General features: G+C 44.6%; 1 protein-coding gene across 9 annotated transcripts in view; it reads right to left on the bottom strand.

The window, feature by feature from the left end:
* Positions 1 to 19,904, bottom strand: part of WDR7 (WD repeat domain 7) — a 114,588-nt gene that overhangs the window by 37,612 nt on the left and 57,072 nt on the right. For 8 of the 9 annotated variants that reach the window (XR_010827948.1, XM_066988927.1, XM_066988929.1 and 5 more), the window contains one exon: positions 6,329 to 6,515. Coding sequence is in view for 8 of the 9 variants with exons in the window: in XM_066988927.1 (XP_066845028.1) it covers positions 6,329 to 6,515 (187 nt within the window). In the remaining variant the exon portion in view is untranslated. Of the gene's footprint in view, positions 1 to 6,328; positions 6,516 to 10,775; positions 11,577 to 19,904 lie in introns of those variants that run through there. The other variant, XM_066988931.1, reaches the window with a different exon arrangement.

The following is a 19,904-nucleotide window of genomic DNA, read 5'->3' as shown; positions in this document are numbered from 1 at the left end:
GGATTGCTGTTTTTATAGGTGGCAGGTTAAGACAGATTAATTAAGTACCTTCAGGAAGGCAATGGAGAAAGGCTGTGTCTGAGTGAAATCACAACGTGACAGTGGCCATCCCGCGTCGGCCTGAGATGATGTCTTACAGCAACACGCTGCTACACCCCCGTATTTAGGACAAAAGAAAGAATTACAATTTTTTGTAGATACCTACGATAACAAGAACCTCTTCACAAGCAGGACGTTCGGAGCTGCGTTACACAAAGCCCCACGCTAGCTGAGGAAAGAGTTTGAGAGCTGCTCTCTGAAGACTACAAGCAGCCTCCAGCTGCAGCCCAGATCCGTCTCACCTCACAGATCTCCAGAGCTGTGCACCTCTGCCGGGCGCCGCGAGGACACCCGTCCTCAGGTCACCGCACCTACTGGGTGGCATCGGGAGCACGACAAAACTCCCCCGGGTTACAGGAGCCCACCCTGCGGGCTGCAACCCTCAGCGATGTCACAGCACGTGTGTGCGCAGTGCCGGGCACCGGGGGCTGACCGAAATCACAAATTAACCTCAGAAATAAGAAACTGGGGTCCAAATACTCTACATAGTTTTTCATTTGTCTTTCTCATCTGCTTTCTAAAAGAAATGCTGATTCTTATTAGCAGGTATGTTTTCAAGCATTTTGTTACTCAAATTGTTTGCATAACCACGTAACCTTATTCACAATTGTGCAGCTGAAAAAGTTAATAAATCAGGATAAGCATTTAGATAGAAACTGACGCTCTTAAAATGTACAAAACCATTTTACATTCTTAAGTAAGTGAGTGGAATCTCCATAACATACCTGTCTAAAATAAGTGATTTTAAACCTACTTTAAACGTATACTTTACCATCGACAGAAATAAGGAGGATACAGTTAAAAAGCTGATTCTAGAAACCAGTGAAAATGAACACGGTAGTTCAGGAGAGCTGCAGGTTATCTCTAGGAAAAATGGGGAAGGAAAAGGTGTCGATGGTGCTGAACACAAAATCTAGCCATCAGACCCCTACATTTCTCGACGTGTGCATTGAAGCGATGGCTGAACAAAGGGGAAGGGCCCAAACTTCCTCCCCGGCATGAAGCTTGGGACTCAGCTTCCTCCTCTTCCTCCTCCTCCTCCTCCTGGTCCCCGACCACCACACGGGTGCCCGACCTCGCCAAGGAGCACTGCAGGCGCTGCGTGTCCTGCAGCTGTCGGGAGGCGAAGCAGACCCCAGCCGCCCGCAATGAAAGGTCTAGGCCAGACCTGGTGAGGATACAAATCCCTGCTGCTGCCAGGCTTAAAACTTTGCTGTCACTGCAGCACGTGCTAGCTTGCCACCTCACCAGCTCTCATTTCTCCTTTTAAAACCTCAATTTCGGCAACTGTTTAGGCCATACTCTGAAGTCGTTCCCCTGTACTTGAACACTAGGGATGTCCCTACTACAGAGCACACGTTTGCACGGGCAGAATTCATATGAACGCAAAACTAAAGGTTTCCACTAAACACAACCAAACCTAACAATATTTAGCCTAATTATTTAGTACACGTTTATGTATAACATATGGATCAACTAAAAGACAATTTGTTAATTCTGGTATATGGCGTCATAATCTGTATCACAGTGTAGCTTGTAATTCAAAGAGCAAAAATTGCAGGCAGCACCGCTCCCTACAGTCATCCATGCCAAGAAATCAAAGCCTAATAAATGCTAGAAAAATACTCTTAATCCTCATGCCTGAGCAGCCTCACTCGGCACGGCTGGCTAGCACGCTACGGTCTTTGGGGACTGGGATGAACTGGGTGAGCGGAGGAGTTATAAATATCAGAGTTGTGGATTTCAGCTCAGATATTTATTTAATTCAGAAGGGAAAAAAGAAAACACCGCTTTTTTTGGTCAATAAATGTGTTGTTTTTTTTTTTTTCTTCTTAAAGCACAAGCTTGACATAAAAGCTCTTTCATAAAACGTTCTTAACATCGGGGAGAGAAGCCAGGCAGCTGTGCACTGTTATTGTGTACACGGTAAATCAGGCACAAAAAGGGGCAGCTCAGCAGGGCACCGCGAGGGTAAGATGCACACTTAACCCCCTGCACACATTGTTGCTCTGTTTCTTTCCATCTTAGTCTGTCTGCAGTCAGTACTGTATCTGTCACGAATGTAACAGGCCATTTTCAATCTAAATCTTGTTATGGATTAATAAGCAAACACTTTCTCGCTTATTATGCAATTTATCATGATGAAAATTGCATTGGGCTCCTCAAGGCTACATGCTGATACATTCATTTATTCAGTGCTCTGGGTATAGAGGGCCATACTAATCTTTATGACAGCTAAGGATGTAATAGCGAGATGAAAATTACTTGCTGAAGAACTGTATTCACTCGGTTTGTGCAAGCCCACATCTAAATACAATAGGGCGTACGGGCTTCTTTGGGAAGGTAAACGTCTGGGCTTCTTTGTCAGGCCACGAGAAATAATTGAGGTTCAGACAAATAACAACCTGCATCCGCCTTGTACATATTTCTCCCTTAACCCCCAACACACACCGATCGCTCATTCTTTAAAGCCCGAGGAAATTTAAACCGCTATAAACAATTGGTAATATCTGACTTAATCTAACGTAAAAAGAAAGCCAGAAATCTCAGTACGTCCACACACGGATGTCAAGACACACGCACGGTGTTAAGACAAACCTGGTCAGCCCTTCGCTGCACGTACCACGTGAAACGCATGTGCCTTCATTAATAACCAGTTATAAATTCATTCATAAAATACAATCCCTAACACAGCCGTTTTCAGAACTAAGTTCTCAAATAACTTCTAAAGGGCTTCTAAAAGTGCTTGTGCTGCTAGAAGTTATTACCACAGGAAAAAAAATTCCTGACAAAACCAAAATCATCTAAAAATACGTATTTCTATTTTTATTTATAAACATTATTGTGAGGTGTTCAGGTGTTTCTAACTATAAGGACATACCAGTTTCACCACAGAACAGCATTTACTGTGACTTACCAAACAATAGGATCGGAATAGAATAATAATTGTTTAGAATAGAATTTTTAATCCTGAAACCAATTTTACTACAGCAATGCTGTAAAGAAGAATATCTGTATGATAACCAACCACCCTCCTCATGCTACCCACACAATTATATGTCCCTATCGATATTCCCTTGGCTACTGAGAGGCCTACTGCAGTTTAAAGCAGACGTCTCCTTCCCCTTTAACGTACAATTCCTTCTCCCCCACGCTTCAGGATGTATCCAGAAGCTTGACAGACAAGTAGCAACGCCACAAAGCAAAGCACCTACTGAAAAAGGAACCTCCACACTTTACGAAAAGAAATACAGTACAATTAATACCTAAATAATCAATTATGATGACCTCTGCAATTTTAGACAGAAGATTTTTTTTTTTCCTGAGCAAAAACCTTGCAAATAAAATTTTACAGACCAGTCACGGAGTCTTCCTATAGGATTGAAATTGCTTCCTCATTAATGAGTGGTTTATCAATTAATGAGTAGCTCACTAAGTAACACTTAAGGAATACCACTAGTTAAAACATTGTGTAGAAAACACTACATAAAATAAATATTAAACATGAAATATGTTAAAAAAAAAAAAGCGAATATTCACACAACGCTTGGGGTGCCAGACATAAAAATTTGCAATTGGAGCAAACTGGGAAAGCTGTGCTGAAATCAACAGCAGCAGCACGATTCGCACATGCTGAAGAGTTGGCTTTATACCCTGCAGGGAAACGTCCCAGCAGCACGCAGTCAAAATTCAGAACCCAAATTTTTGGGCATTGGAATTATGAAGTTATCACAGTCAAAGGATAGAAACTTAAGAAACGAAAACATTCTAAGTTTCTCCTAGAAAAACCATCAATCATTTCTTGTGTGATGAGAATTATTATTTATCAGATTATTTAAATATTTTTAGTAAGAGTTATTTTCCAACTGGATGCCTGCAGAAGTCTGATACTACAATTTAATTCATACTAACAACCAAATAAATATGAAGTTTGTATCTGCTCATGGCAATCCTCCACCTAGAGCAGGAGCTATGTTTTCTATGTTGCAGCTAGGGATTAATTCATTCCTGTGCAGTAACTGCACTGACAAATGAGAATTTTGTCTCAACAGCGCTAATGTACACCCACTAATATTTTTCAGGGTTTTACATTAAAAGCAGGAAGCCTGAAATAGCTTTGGAAGCCCATAAAGCATAGCATCATTGTTTTGTTTCGCACAGACAGCCTGCTGTGGTTGCTGCTCTTATTTTCTTTTTACTTTAGCTACACAAACAAATCAGGGCCTTTCCTTTTGCATACCCAAGTGGTTTGCTTTTTTGGTAAAAACTAAATAAAGACAAATTTATGCAGATAGCGATTTAGAGCAATTTTCAAACAAGATGGTCGATTTTACAGCAAACAATAATAAAAATAAAGACTATACTGCAAAACCCTGTGCTGTGCAAATAGCTCTGCTGCCATTAATCAGATTAACAGTGCGAGCAAAGACTGTTCGTGTGAGAATCAGGTCCCCAGTTTATTGCATTTGGCTCGCATATCGTAAAATCTGGGGATATTCAACAGAAATGCTACTCGACTCATGTAAAGTCACATTACGTTAAAAAAACCCAAATGCTAAAATTCAAGAATTCCACGATCGTAACGGAAGACGCGTAAGATGCTACCTTTATTAGGCAAGGCATCTTAATGACTTCACCTAGGCATTTAGCTGTAATTATTCGACGGTGTGATTGATAGGATATGGCACCAGCTAGTGCAGAATCTCGTCTGTGATAAATGAAGTGAACAGAAGACCTGAACTGAAAACAACAATAGGAAAAAGAAGGGCTGCGCAGTCTCTGCCTCAGCCAGCGACACGCAGCAAGGGGAGGGGAGGGAGGAGGACGCACGCCCTGGCAGGTGGCAAACTGTCCGCGGGGCAGCCCTGAAGGGAAGATGATCTTTCAAATCACACACTAATTTTAGAACAGTAACTATCCCGTACCATTCGTGAAAGACTAAAGCGAGTCCTTTAGCTGTGGTAGCTCTGGCATCGTAAGTTCTATTCGCTTGGCCCTAAGACAATGGAAAATCTGTTTGCTACCCTGTAAGTAAAGGCAATACTTTTTTTGTGATTTAACAAATATTAAACAGGGCAGGCAAGATTACAATGCTATCCTCAAATTCAGAGAACTGATTCTTATTTCACTCTAATTCATCAGCCTATCATGTTATGTCTAACATATATATTTTAAACGTTTAGGGAGCAGATCCAGCCAATGGGTTTGATAGACACATTATTCTAGTGCTGCGCAGACAGACCTGAAGTTTTACAGCTACAGTTATTTTTAAGTTACTGAACATATGTGCACTTAGAGTTCCGTGCAAAGAAAAAAATACATAAACCACATTACATTTTTAGCATGTGTTTTACGCTAAAGTGTCAGACGTCAGGATGAAATTCACACACCCCTTCCTTTTCAGACCCAGCTACAAATACCGAACTGAAAGATTTTATTTCAAGGAGACTAGAACAGATATGAGACAGCATACTATATAAATCTTTATTTGGGACACTTTAATAAGTTGTCCTCTGGCCCAAGAGACGGGCTGTGGTCTATTGAGTTCATGATTTGTTAGCAGTCCTTAAATCTACAAGTTACCATGATGCTATTAATAGCATGTTACTGACCAAATAACCACCTTTCCCAAAGTGTGCTTTCCAAACCAGTTCATATTCTGATAGGATGGCTCATAAAACCATGGGACAAAAATCCATGTATTTTTTTTGCACACGCTGGTGCAAAATACCTTCTGAAAATACTACTTTTATGGTTAGAAAAGGGTAAAAAGGTATTATAAAAAAATGGACATATGTATTTTAGACATAGAGTTGCCTTCACTCATTTGTTTTCTCGAAGTTACTGCTGATGCGACCAGAGGATTCGTGCTCTGCAGCCCAGCACGTCGCCTACCAGATACTCGGTGTCTGCCAGTTTGGGATGGGACGGCTCAGAGAGGAGAGGAGCGAGCGCCGCAGGGCCGCCGCTCACAGGCGACCCGATCCGCCCGGCCAGCGCTCACACCCTCTCCCTTCCGAGATCGCGCACCAGAGCCGCACACGGCCGCACAGTGTATGTTAGATTAGATGATACTGCTTCAAACGCAGAACTTGAAACGAGGAATTATTCCTTTTTCCATCTTCTTGCCAAGTACTTCAGCTATTTGTACTCGAACCAACTCCTACAACCAGGAGCTGCAAGTCAGAAAGACACGAGGGTTGTGTAAGTGAATTAAGGAGATACCTACTTAGCAAGCTGCTTCTCGGCGTCGGCACAGAGCTCCAGAAGACCCATGAGCACAGCAGAGACGTCCATGTAGGGCTCCCAGACGGTGAAGCCGCGGCCGATCAGGTCGATGGCAGTTCTGCGGATGGTGCTGTGCGCGGGCAGCTTGGGGCTCGGCGGCTGCAGCAGCAGAAACGTCAATGCCTTGCCTGCCGAGCAGAACGGGAGAGAACTGGTACAATGAAAGAGAACTGGGGAATTGATTTGGCTCTCTTGTTTTGAACTGCTTGCTGGTGGGAAACACGTCGCATGGAAACGTGTTCACAGAACACACCACCCCACGGCTTTATCTCGCTAAGGAGGGACAGCAGCTTACAACTGCAGCGCCTTCCAGAGTCAATGAAAGCAGAGAAACGTGCTTCTGTGGATGTCAATTATGCTAATTAACTGCAAGGCATTTGATGCCCAGAGACTCTCCGTGCCGTGGCTTTTCACTGCGGAGGATCCCGGAGAGTAAGCCACGACAGTCCCCGGTACAGATGCTAACAGCGTTTCAAAGGCAGGGAAGGTCGGCGCAGATCGTCTCAGACAGCCGGCACCCACGCCCCGCAGCAGCACGTTTAGCTAAACCCACGGCAGGCAGGCAGGCTACAGAAACAGCGATGCTCTGAAGTGAGCCCATCGGAAAGGGAGGATCAGAAAAACTGCTTAGTACAGAAACACAGATTTTTAAATTTCTGCTTCATTCTTGCCCGCCGCTGAGCAGCCCGGGCAGCACCAGCTCCCAGGCACGGGCGATCTGGGAACCAGAGAGCCAATTTTACAGCAAGGATTTTCCTTCCTGGCCAAATATACTTCCTACGGAAAGCTCCTCAGTGTTAAATGCATGGGGATTAGTAATGCTTTATTTAGGCAGCGGAATGAAATTATTTGTAAAGCCTCCGTGTCGTTGTGTCTCCGGACGCACAACAGAGCGATCGCAGCACTCCCGGAGCCGGGCCGCGGTCTCCAGCTACAGAAACACGGCACAGGGCGTGAACGCTCAGTAACAGCCCCCTGCGCACGTGAGCAGGGATCGGTTACTGCTGGTGGCTAAACCACTGCCAGCATCGCAGCCCGAGAGGCAGGAGCTGCCCAGAAGGTCGCATTAAAAGGATGGTACGTTAATTAACAGCTCAATTACACTGCCAACGCTTGAGATTACTATATACACTGAAAACCCAACTGAATCGCAGGTGACTCGTGGTATTACAAAGCTCACCAGATGAATTAACGATGGGTTATGTATGAAGTCCCGTCCCCAGCCGCACACAAAGGCGGCAGAGCAGAGGCGGCACGGTGCCCTGCTGTACCCTTCTCTTTGCCACGCTTGACTGGGTTTATCAAACAAGATAACAAAACATCACGGAGGTAGACGTGGAAAGCCAGTCCTTGCACATGTTATCACCAGACACTAAGTAAAAGGTTAGGCATAAGGCTATTGGAAACTTTCATTTTTAAATTTTGCATCTTACCTGAGATTTAATTGAATAAAAAAGTAGAGAAACAATGCCAGAGCTATGCTCTTGCTGCACATAAACAAACGCACTTACAAGAAAACCTGGGGTAAAAGGAGCAGCTCCTGGGCAGCGGATGCCACCCGGCTCAGCCCTCCCAGCCCAGCACCACCAGTTACTGGGAAGTTCTCCAAACGGTGCCGGGAGTCCTCATGTCCTGGCCTGTGACAGTGTTGAATCGGTTCCGACTAGTGTGAGACTGATCTCACACGGGTGAAGGAAATGAATTTTGGGCCATCTCTGATGGGTTTCGGTGCGCTCCCCATGCAGACACTTCTGCCACAGTGACTGCCACCGGCACCGTGCCCTCAGGTCGTGTCTTGAAAACAAACAAAAGCCGGCAGCGATCTCCCTCCCTCCCTCACGGAAAGCAGCTGACAATCCAGAATTCTGGGGCGAATTAACTTCCCCCAAGCACTGAGCTAGCTGTTCCTATTATTACGAGGCTCACAAGACGAAGGCAGCTCGGGACGGCGGGCTCTGCCTTACAGCTAGGGCACCCGAAAGGCGAGCGCCGCACGGCGAGCAGGAGGCAGGTTTCCCTCCCTCCCTTCCCCAAGGCTGCCCCCCCAGCCCATCCGTTTTTCTACAACTACGTCACAGCACTGGTTTCCATCTTGACCAACTGGCTCATTCCTCCCACAATATCTTTTTTTCTCTTAGAGAGAAATATAGCTGAGACATGGCGAGAGGAACGATGCCCCCAAGAAGGCCGACAAATCCAAATTCTCATCCAGGTTCTGCCTACTCAGCAAGCGTGCTGTATAATTTCATCCAACAGATTAGTTTTTCATTAAAATAAAAGTAATTGCTTATATATAAATGCAAGGGAACGCTGAAGCAACGCTCCCAGATAAAGGTAATTTATCATTATCTCTACATAATTATTTGTTACCTCTTAATAACATTCATTTAGCTCGCTATTGCAGTAAAGATAACCTATTGATTTTAACAGGTTTTTCTTTAGTTTTCAGAACCATCTTCCACGAGTTTCTTGTTTTATTAAATACACTGCCTGTCATTTTAAGCTTCCAGAAGAGCCAACAGCAGACAACAGCAAATTCACACCAAGCCGTGATGTGTGTGTAACAAACGAACTGGAATCTTCTTCTTAACGAGCGTGGCAGGCCACAAAGCTTTAATTTGTGTGAGTTTTCTGTCTCAAATACAGGATTCTTATTAAAAAGTGTGACTACTCAGACGTTACTGCAATGAAATACGCCGGCCTTGCTCGTAGGGATGCTCCTAGCGCCGCTCCTGTTGACACCTACCTTGTGTAAATTGAGCTAAAGAAAAAGATGAACTAAACAAAAGTCATTCTGCTGCCCGTTTCTCAGCCTGGACATCTTTGTTTAAGCTTTGACTCGGCTTAAATGAACGAATTAATATTGACAAAAACATCAACTAAGCTAATGAGTTGTTAGTTAAGGCAATAAACATGTCACATTAGAGTCAGCGCAGTAAAGAGGTAATTAGCCCGGGAAGAGCCCGGCTGATGGGGGCCGCTCGTGGGCCCCTCTGCTCCCCACCTGAGGCAGGGGACACCGCCGCCGCCACTGCCGTGGGACCAGCGCGGGGACGTGCTGGGGGGGCACCAGGGTGCTGCGGTGGCACCGGTGGTTCACATGGGGACCAGAACCAGAGTGGAGTTCTCCCAGCTAGCAGGGGACGACATTTTGGACCTAATTATTAAGTGCTTTCAAAACGTAGGCTAGAGAAAGCGAATCTGCCCATGCTCCGGATCCCCTCCCACGTGTCCTCACCGGGAACATCCCTCCCGTACGGCAGCACGCACGGAGCTATCTCCTCCAGAAAGCAGAGTGCCGTACTTCGGAGTCCGCCCACTTTTCCCAGCATCTACCTGAACACAAAAATAAAGGCTCGAGTCTTACCTGCTTATGTCATTTTTGTTAATGAAAACGTGACCTGAATGCTAAAGCGCGTATCCGGTTGTTTTGAATGCATGCACCCGTCTGAATTTCTAAAATGCCTTTCCCTCTCCTTGCTGGATCTCAAGAGCTTTAAACATATTACATCCGTCAGCATTGTTATCCTCATTTTGCAGATAGATTTTAAAAAAATTAAATAATTTGCTCAGGAAAATCAATAGCACAGGCACGAACAAGACACTGATAACTCTGATTCCCATTCTCATAATCTGCCACAAGATCTAGTTCCAACTAAATAAAAATGATGGACTCAGAAAAGATTCAAAACAAGTTAAGTCATATTTTTGGACATTACATAAAAAAAATAAAAGAGAAGAATCATGGCTCTAACGAATTTTTCAGTCTTCCCTTTCTTCCCCTGTCCGTGGGCACAGTTTTTCTACAAGAAATTAAACCCAATTGTCACCTTTTCTGGATGAGGTTTTTTCCCTGGTTTGACATACACCTGTGTGAAATGCCAGCAGAAAGCGAGAAATAAGTTTGGGTAGCTGGGTTAACAATCCATGTCCCTCAGTCCCTTCCTTCTCCTAGAGCAGTGAACGTCTATCGCATAGCTTGCGTCATCTTTCAGAGAGGTGTAAACCAGAGAATGTTCTCTGGCCTAAATTAAAATTTCACTAGTTGCATTATTTGGAGATTATTTCTGATCTTAAAATCATGATTTTTTTTTTTTAAAAAAAAAGGTTTTGATCACATTCAGCGACAAATATCCTAATTTTTACAGAGCTCATTTCCAGTATCTTTTTTACTTTAAATGTAATTCTGATGTGTTTCATTTTTTCAACCGAATTTCAGCTGAATTTATGCTAGAAGAGACTTCTTTTTTCCTGATGATCTCTTCAAATCATTTATGTTCCGTTCTTGCAATAGGTGCAACGGCTTCAGCTTCTACGGTAATTTCAGAACTGACATGAATATGTAGGTGTTGTTTTTTTTTTAAATCTCTTTTCACAAGCATGGTCTTAAAGTTTATTAAAAAGCTAGGCAGCTCCCGTGCATGTCAATAATGCAGACTGCATTTTATTCATAGAAAAAAAATAAACAATTTACAATTACATTTGTGTTGCTCCTGTATGCAAGGAGAAAAACAAAGAGACTGAAGAGAAACCATCCCCAACTCTTACACGTCAGACCGAACGATGCTACTAAAACCCTGCACGAATTCCCAGCTGCAGACGAGCAGCTACGCTGGGTGCAGCTCTCATTTTACACCATGTTGCCGAGAGGATGCCCACGTAGAAGAGAGAGAGAAGATTAAAAAAAGCCTGACTTGCTGTGCAGCCATTTTGTCCTGGAGATCAGACAAGATACCTGCGAGATTTATATCTGCAGCTCCCGCTCGCGCAAGGACTGCTTTGCTGCGTCTCACTGCTCACTCTGTGCTGTTTCAGGCACCGTGCAATGGCTCAAAATTAATCCTCAATATTCCCGATGAAGTCAAATTTTGCAGTTAAGGCCCAAGCTGCACCCACCTGCCAGGCTGACAGGCAGAGAACAATAGGACATTTACTGTACAGTAAATCAATAGCTCCCATCTAGCTCAGCCTGAGCCCTTTCAGAGGGAAAGGAAACAATTAACACTCCCGTGGCTCGCTGGCCAGCACACACTTGTCATACTTTCGGCTTCGCTCTTCCGAGGGCTCAAGTACAGCCCCCTCTATCATATCTACTCAGGAGCTCACGCAATTTTGGAAGACAACTACAGAAAGGCAATCGTCGTGTGTCGTGTCAGAAGATTCAGGTTGTTGGTTGAGGCTCACGTTATCTGATAATAGAGCAAAACTTGAAATTAGCAAAAATGTACCTTTAAATATAACGATGTCTTGCTACATCTTTTGTCATTTATTTTAGAAAAGTGCATGTTTGTAAGCGTACATGCATTAAAAGAATGCTAAGTGGAGACCCGCAGAGCTGGTCAGGAGGAACACCTGAGCAGCACCCTGCCAGACCGATTCTGTCTTCACGTGCCCGAGCCGGCCTCCCGCCCTCGGTCAGCGAGCAAGAGGAAGCAAAATTTGTCTGGAAATTTATAACAACCTCTCAGGATTTTTGAGAATTAAACGTTTTCTTGCTGAATGCTGTTTCCGCAGCACATATATACCTTGGTGCTTTATTGGACAGTTAAGATCTTTTTCCCCTACAATAAAAGAAAAAAAAGTGTTGTTTTTTTTTTTCCTCATTTATCTGATCCGAAAGGAAGTATCGTTATTCACTCTGAAGACTTAAGAACATCAGAAATATTATTCAATTGTAAGGGGAATATTTCCTCTGTTTTAATTATCTATGTAAATTCTGAAAATTTAGAGGTTTAATAGGTCAGAACAACCATTTCTAGGTGTAGTAAATTCACAGCATTTCTATTAAACAGACTGATATATGCTGCCTTTTACATCACGGGAATAGACCGCAAGGAATTCTTGTAAGTGGGGCCACACGAACACTGCCCCGAAGTTGTATTAAAATCCCCTAAGATTTTACATAAATCCTTAGGAAAGAAGACAAAGAAAAAAAGAAGAAAAATGTTTGTAATAGCTGGTTTCCCGGTCCTTTCTGTCTAACTGTGGCCTAGTTAACTGACCTAACAATGCCATTTTTCTTCCTCTCAAAATCTGCAGTGGGGGAATCAAATGTGAAAGCAAGATCAATTCTGTTCCAAGACAGTAAATGAGTTTTAGATCAGACTTGTTTCAATTTATGGAGAGAACCCAACTAGGCTGGCTTAAATGCTTTCTTCCTCTAACTATGAAATTATATTACAGTGCTCTAGAAAGAGTAAACTATCATTTTAATCCAACATTTGTTTATAATCTAGCAGGAAGGAGAAAGCCAACATGACTTGGCCGATAACTGTGCATGAAACTTGTTATTTTCATTCCTGTTGACTGCAAAATACCATTAAACCATGCTATTCATTTCAATCTGAACACAATGGTGGAAGATGCACAATGCCAATGAAGTAAGGGAAGTCCGCGCCACAGCCTGTACGAGTCGGAGATCGCAACTGCCCCTCCTCTGCACCATGGTGGTGCCCCTCTATATCCCCACAGCCGACCTGCAGCGACGTGCCATACCCGTGGGAGCTGTACAGCGGGACGCTGACCGAGGCAGCCCCGACGGCCCTGCTGCGGGCGGTGGGACGCCCCCGGCCCCGCCGGGGTTGGGATCGCTCTGGGACACACCTCTGTGAGATGCTGAAACTCCAAATTCTCTCCTTTTCTTTTAAGGTAAAGATGCTTGGCTTGGCATCTGCAAGCCTAATGAAGGAATAATGTTAATTTGTATGATGAATTAAATTAGTTTCTGAGTTTCCCTTCATCTCACTCATTACAAGGGCAAGCACAGGCTGATTTATTGACTCGTCACAGCTTATTAAGCAACAGTTCATAAAGTTATTTTGAAGTGCTCTTTTTAAACATTCACACTATTGATTGACAACATTCGGGCACTACTTAATACAGACGCTGAACAGCAAAAGGCACTTGTGACTTTGGTTTTCCCACTTGACATACAAAACATACAGATTTTAAGTTGGTAAAACTGCATGTAGGTAATGTAACCTAATGCACAAGCGCACTCTTGTTTGCTGGTTGTTAAAGCCCACTGCAGTATTTCAATACAACTTACCTGCTGTGCCAAACAGCGTCTCTGAACGTAACCACAATTTCAAAGCAGGTATCAGCCATATAAGACACAGCAAAACCAGACCTGCAGTGCTTTGGGGATCCCTCCCTGGGGAGAGGCTGCTTTTCCTTCCCATTAGACCAGCTCTCCCAACACAGGCGACCAGCACGGCACAGCCAGCTAGCCTTTGCGCATGATCTATCGTACGCCAAGCGGTTATTGCGTGCCGTGCCGTCAGCGGTGCTCAGCGCCCTTCGTCAGCCCCCCAGCCCAGGCTGTTTGTGCGAGATGGAAATGGGAATCAGGTTCCAATAGAGAGGGCCCTTCAGCACCCACATCAGGGAGAGAAGAATGTGTCTCCGATAACATGCCCGCTCACAAAGCTATGTGGCCAGAACGCGTCTATGGCGATGATGAGCCGCGGCACGCAGAACCGGCCAGGCCCAGCGCGCAGCTGAGCGCTCCTCCCCCGGTTCTCGTCACCCAGCCCCGGAGCCGGAGCTTTGCCTTCCTTCGGACACACACGGGCCTCGCTGCAGCACTTCGGCGTCTCTTAACACAAACTTTACTGCTTGTAAACGTGGGGAAACAAAAGACGTTTGTGGTACATCCCGCTAGCCTGATATCACATGTACTTGGGCAGCATCCTGCTCCCTGAACCACAGCCGCTTCCTGTGCGTACGTTTCCCTCAGGACGCCAAAACACGGCCTCAGCTTGAAGCCCTAAGAGCCTGAACCGGGGGCTGCACACCCCGCAGGGTGGGGAGGTTCCCCCAGAGCTCCCCCCGGCTCCCAGCATCACACCGCGGCTCCAGGAGGGGCTCCAGGGGCTCCGGGAAGCGGCTCCGAGGCGAGACGGGGCCTGCAGCAAGGGGCCTTCTGCATACGTTGGGTATGCAAAAAGAAACCTCTGACTAAAAATACAGAATTCAGATCACTCATCCCTTACAGGATTTGGGTAAAAAGGTAAATTTAATTTTTCAGATTGGATTTTGTTGTTAAAGTCAATAACAAAAAAATACCAACAGATTTAAATTAGGGCATAATATCTGCCACAAAGATTGACTGTTTTCTGTCATACGGATTGACTATTTTTTCTAAATATTATCTCTAAGGCTAAGGTATAGATTTTTATAAACCACCATTTTTCCATTTTTCTTTCCTTCAGGGACAAAATTTTGCTTGAGACACTGATCTAATCACAACAACTTGAGGGAAAACAAAACCACACCGCACCACACCTTGGATTTGTAATGAATTTCAGAGCGTGTTGATTGAAACATACAGATCCAAAAGAGTCAGCATAATGCCACCAACCACGGGATCCATGAGCATCTTCCTGCATAAATGACATAAAAATACAGCCAAGAATATGGCATGCGCTGATAGCAATTGCTCACGACGAGCAATAAAATCAGTTATTTGCTTTAATCACCAGGTTGCGGGTGTTTTGTTGTTGTTAGGTTTGTTTTTAAATTAAGTTACTGAGCCACTTTGCTTAATTTGCCCTGAAAGGCTGCTGTTCAGGTGCTCGGCTGATTTATTGCTCCTGCAAGTGATGATCCTGAGCGGCCGCTCGTCTGCGTTAATTGCTGCTGCCAGCTCTGCGATAGGCAAGCACAACTGCTGGCGAGCGACGTTGCCCCCACCAGGGTTGTCTCCTCGTTGTCTGGAGGGGAAATGTGAATATTTTCGCAACACAGACCTCACGGCTCAAAAGACATTAGAAGAGGTCTCAGGCCAAGCTGTGCTCCCACGGGTGCTGCTGCGCTGCGCGGGGACCCAGCACCAGCCGGACGCGGCGCTGCCCCACAGACCCGAGCCCTGCTCCCCTCGAAGCCAGCAGCTTCCCCCAGGCGTGGCTCTAGCGATGCAGCCACCGAACAGGTCGGTGTGAAGCAAGGCACGGGTCTGGAGAGAGCGACGTCCCTTCCAGGAGGGCACGAGGAGATGCCCAGCCGGACATCGTGATGCCCCAGGGACTTCAAACCCCTGCTCTGCACCGTGGAATTACAGAACTCGTGGAGCAGTTGCCATGTGGTTTTTCAAACTAAACTTAAATCTTTTTCTCTACTCTTCTTCTAAATGATGAAGTCATTTTAGAAGATGTTTTCTAAACGAATTCTAATTAAGCATAACTAATACCAACTTTCAGGTCCAACACCTGAATGCTTCAGACAACAGAGAAGACAACTCACAGAGGGAAGTATCTGGCAATGTAAAGAAGTGGCACCACCAGCTAGTCTGCAGAAGAAGAAAATTGCTATTTGCTTCCTTGATAGTGCACAAAATCTTTTCAATTTTGTATTTTTAATGCAGTAAATCTCTAGCTCTTTCCATTGAAGCAGAGTGCAGAGAGTTGAGAGGCATGAGATTAGGAGGGACAGGCTGCAGGGGATAAAGCCTGCACAGTTAAGTGCAGAGGTGTGTACAGACTGATTTCTGATTACTACAGAGGGTTCCATAGCCTCACACAGAATGCAAAATTCCTAGCTTTCAAACGTAGCTGCAAAACTTTCTGAAACTCCTAGCAGCAATCTTACAAAAATGGAAAAATGGGTCTCGGCAACCTTAACGTGTCTCATTGGCATCTATATAACGGAGCTTTGGAGTCAACATACGTGATGGCACGCCCCTGCTAGAGGAGAGAACTGCTCTGGGACTGAAGTTCTCACACAGCAAAGGAAAAGTACCCCAAGATTTGTCGTGTGAACCTATTAAGTATTTTCAAACTGTATCACACTGAAGGATTTTATATTCAGAACTGAAATTAGCTCTAATCATTCTTGTAACTGCTTCTCAGTGGGAAGCAAACATCCCCTGAGCTTACTGGAGCGCTGGGAAAACAACTGTATACTTCTGCAAACCACTCCTCTGGATACAGAAAAGCCTGCTGGAAAACGGGTATCAATTTCAAAGCAGCTCCTGAAGAGCTTTAGCCGTAACAGAAGAACATAAACGTGTGTTTGGGAGAATAAAACATTTCCACTGACCTGCACCTTGCCGGGTTAACACAGGCCTGCGCTGGGAGCCAGGGCACGCTGCGGGGTGCGGGTTAACACGAGAGGCCGGCGCAGCCCAAGCAGACTTCCCGGGAGCCCACCGAGCCTCCGGGGTTTAACGGCTTAAGATTAGGAGAAACATCGTGGCGGGGAAATTAACTCGATGATCTCTGAGGCCCCTTCTGACCTAGTTTCCACAGATCTAAGAATTTTTTCAGATTTGACAGATTTCCCTCAGAGAGGACTCCGAAGGCCGACGCAGGCACACCCCACCACAAAGGCTACTCCCTTAACGGCAGAGCCACGATTCAAACACAGGAGTGATAAATTTCCTATGCTGTTAAAATTGCACTTGCTTTGAAAAATAAATCTTTTCTTCATGCTAGGCTAATGACTTCATTGTTTTGCTGCAAGCTTCCAGAGACACAGCTAAACAGTGTAAAGGTATCTGCTCAAACATGGGAAGTGTTACCAACACGGCCCTACAACAAAAAACCCCCTTTACAACAGATCGTGCGGCCCTGTACAATTATGGAGACGTGTACTTCTATTTCTATCTAGAATTTTCACTTGCTTCTCCCGCCTAACAGGCGGGAAGTCAGCTGCTAGGAACTGGGGAGATGATAATTAAAAAATAAAAAATGGTTTCATGAGCCTGAGTTAGGAACCTAACTGCTGGCTGGCTTCAGATTAAGTAACTTAGTACAACTGGAGAGACTGCCGTGGATTATAGCACGGAAACCCTAAAATTCGCTTTGGAAGGAAGGAAGCATGAACACACAGCCTGCAAAAACAATATAAATAACTCAACGCCGTGAACGTGCTGTCACATATGACACTGACTGAGTTAAAGGGCAAAATGCTTACCATTAATAACTATATTGACGGCAGATGCTTTGAAAAATACACTGCATTAACAACAGAATCAAGGATTTTCATATTCAGGACAGAAGAGTCATTCAGATTTATCAGCCCATTAACTTTATAAACACAGCATTAGCTGCAGTTTAAGTGCAATGTGGTGCATCTATAATGAGAAATTCTTTGGGTGGCATTTTATAATTAAATATCTCATGAACTACTTGTAAGGTCAACAGAGATTAATGCAGGATGTCAGGCAAGGTCACTGTATGGATTTCAGAATTCCACTCTCTCAAAAAGGCATCGTCACAATTACTATTTTCTTAAATATAGTAAATCACAACGTGCGCAACTTACGCTGCAAAAAATATGCACACATTAACAGCGTAAATGAAGAAGTAATTCATTTTGGCAAGTTCTTTTGAAATAGAAAATACGGCGCTTTTAGGACACACGCGATTTCTCTCATTGCTTCAGATGGCCCGCTCAGTTTCGGTAGATGATAGCGAAATACACTGACTGAAAAATGACCGCATCTTAATGAAGTCAGCCTAAAGCAGAGGAGAGGAATCATCCGAACCGGTTTCTGGAGGGGCTGTCACAGGGGTGGGCAGCAGGCGGCTGCAGCAGACCCAGCCCTCCAGCACCCCTGGTTGTGAGCAGGGGAAACGAAGCTGTGCTCCACTTGTGAGCGGTTACAGGGCAGCCGACTCCGTGCTGGAGGACGTCCATCCAGCACCAGGTGTCCCTCAGCACGTGCTGCAGGGCGCTCTGCTACCGAGAATTCAAAGTGGGTGAAAAGCAGTCACTTCTTTGCGTGTCTGCTGCTTCATGCCATCCTACTGCCACCTTTCACAAGGTACCAGCCTTCACCTTATCAGCTCTTTTTATCTGTTTTGAAGTGCCAAGGAATATTTTCTATGTCACTGGAAGACACAGAAATAACCTGTATGGTGCCTTAATGTCAAAATAAGACAAATCGAAGAAAAACTGCAAGTCCTAGTGCATACATGCAGCTTTGCTTTCACTTGTTCCAAGAAATGTTTAATTTTTGAACAACTGCTCAGTTTTATAAGTAATTCCTTCTGCAGTTATATACATGGAGTAAGGACTAGAATGGATTTTTAAGCAGTATGCTTATAGAAAGAAAAAACACCCTGAGAATGGCATTATCTGGTGATTCCTTAAGCCTTTGCCTACTGTGTCCCCTTGTGAGAGGCCCTTGCACAGGCGGGCTGGGAGTCAGGCCCACAGGAGACCTCACGAATTTTCCAGCTGAACTTCCTCTCCTTGAGCACTATAATAGCAAGGGCTGTACGTAAAATGTGATGGAGATGATCAAGTTCACGGCTAACGCTACCATCAACCAGAAGTGTAACCCATCATGTCCTGTATTTTTTCCTCCAATTAGTCTTTACTTTGTCAGGGTTGCAACAACTCTCTTGTGTAAAGAATTCTCCTAAAAGGAAGATGTGAGTGATACCTGCAGCCTGGATTACTTGCTTTGGGTGTGAAGGGGGTCTCAGTAGCAAACAATATAGCGCTTGCCTTTCACAATCCAAACCGTCACAGGCAAAAACGTTCTGATCTTCTTCTGGCTTTCCATCCATTTCAGATATTACTTTATAGCCTGGATCTAAATTTACAGTATTTTAGCGTGTCAAGCTTCATTTACATTAAAGCCTGAATTCCAACCTATCAGTCAGCCAGACAGTCGTGCAGGGTTTCTGAGATGATGATTAATAGGAGTTCAAAGATGGAGCTTACAGCTCTGCTAAGCCTAATGTAACAAAAATAGCAAGCAAATAGATAAAAACACTGGGAGAAAGAAGTTGTGAATAGCTCTGAGCTGAGACAATATGCTCATTTTCTACTATTTGTGTTTTTCACTTTTTCTCAAAGGCACTTGGGCATCAGGTGAGGCCTGAACCAGGGCAGGAGGAGAAATCCTCTGCTGTGGGATTATTTCATAACCAACCCCACAGTTGACTTTTCTTCAAGCAATACCGACAATGAGTCTGTAGTGCTGCAGTGAGATCTTCCAGAGATAACAGAAGGGACTTTTGTCAGACTCCACATATAACAAAAGCACACCAGCATACTCAGGAACCTCGCCAAAATACTTGCAGGAATCCAGGGCACTGAAGGTGCATCTGCTTCCATTAGATTTTGCAATGCTAACATGAAATAGTCAATACACAGATATGTAACCATCTAATAACATCAGATCATGCTTACCGTTAGTTGCAAGGGTAATTACAGTAGCACTGCAGGACCACATTTCACATGGGACCAGAATGTAACATTTTGTATAGCATTTTCCATTAAATTCATCTGTTTCTGACTTTTAAACCAGACATCTTGCCCTCCCCCCCCTTTTTTTTGGCATCACCAAGTACGTTTTCCTATTGATGCCTATTGATCTACTTCCCAAAAAGTACGTGTGGTGTGCGAGCTAACCGAGCCAGCGCCCAGTTACAGAAGGAACAGCTCCACTACGAGCAGGAGCTACCAAGTGCTGAACACAAAGATCAGCCAGCAGAAGAGTGAATGCAGTGACTGCAGGACTGCTCCTGCAGCGCTCGGTGCCCCCTCCAGCAGCACCGCTG

The sequence above is a fragment of the Anser cygnoides genome, chromosome Z (assembly GCF_040182565.1).
Source record: "Anser cygnoides isolate HZ-2024a breed goose chromosome Z, Taihu_goose_T2T_genome, whole genome shotgun sequence".
Lineage (NCBI taxonomy): Eukaryota > Metazoa > Chordata > Aves > Anseriformes > Anatidae > Anser > Anser cygnoides.
Note: the sequence above shows the minus strand (reverse complement) of the source record. Positions and strands in the feature narration are given on the sequence as shown.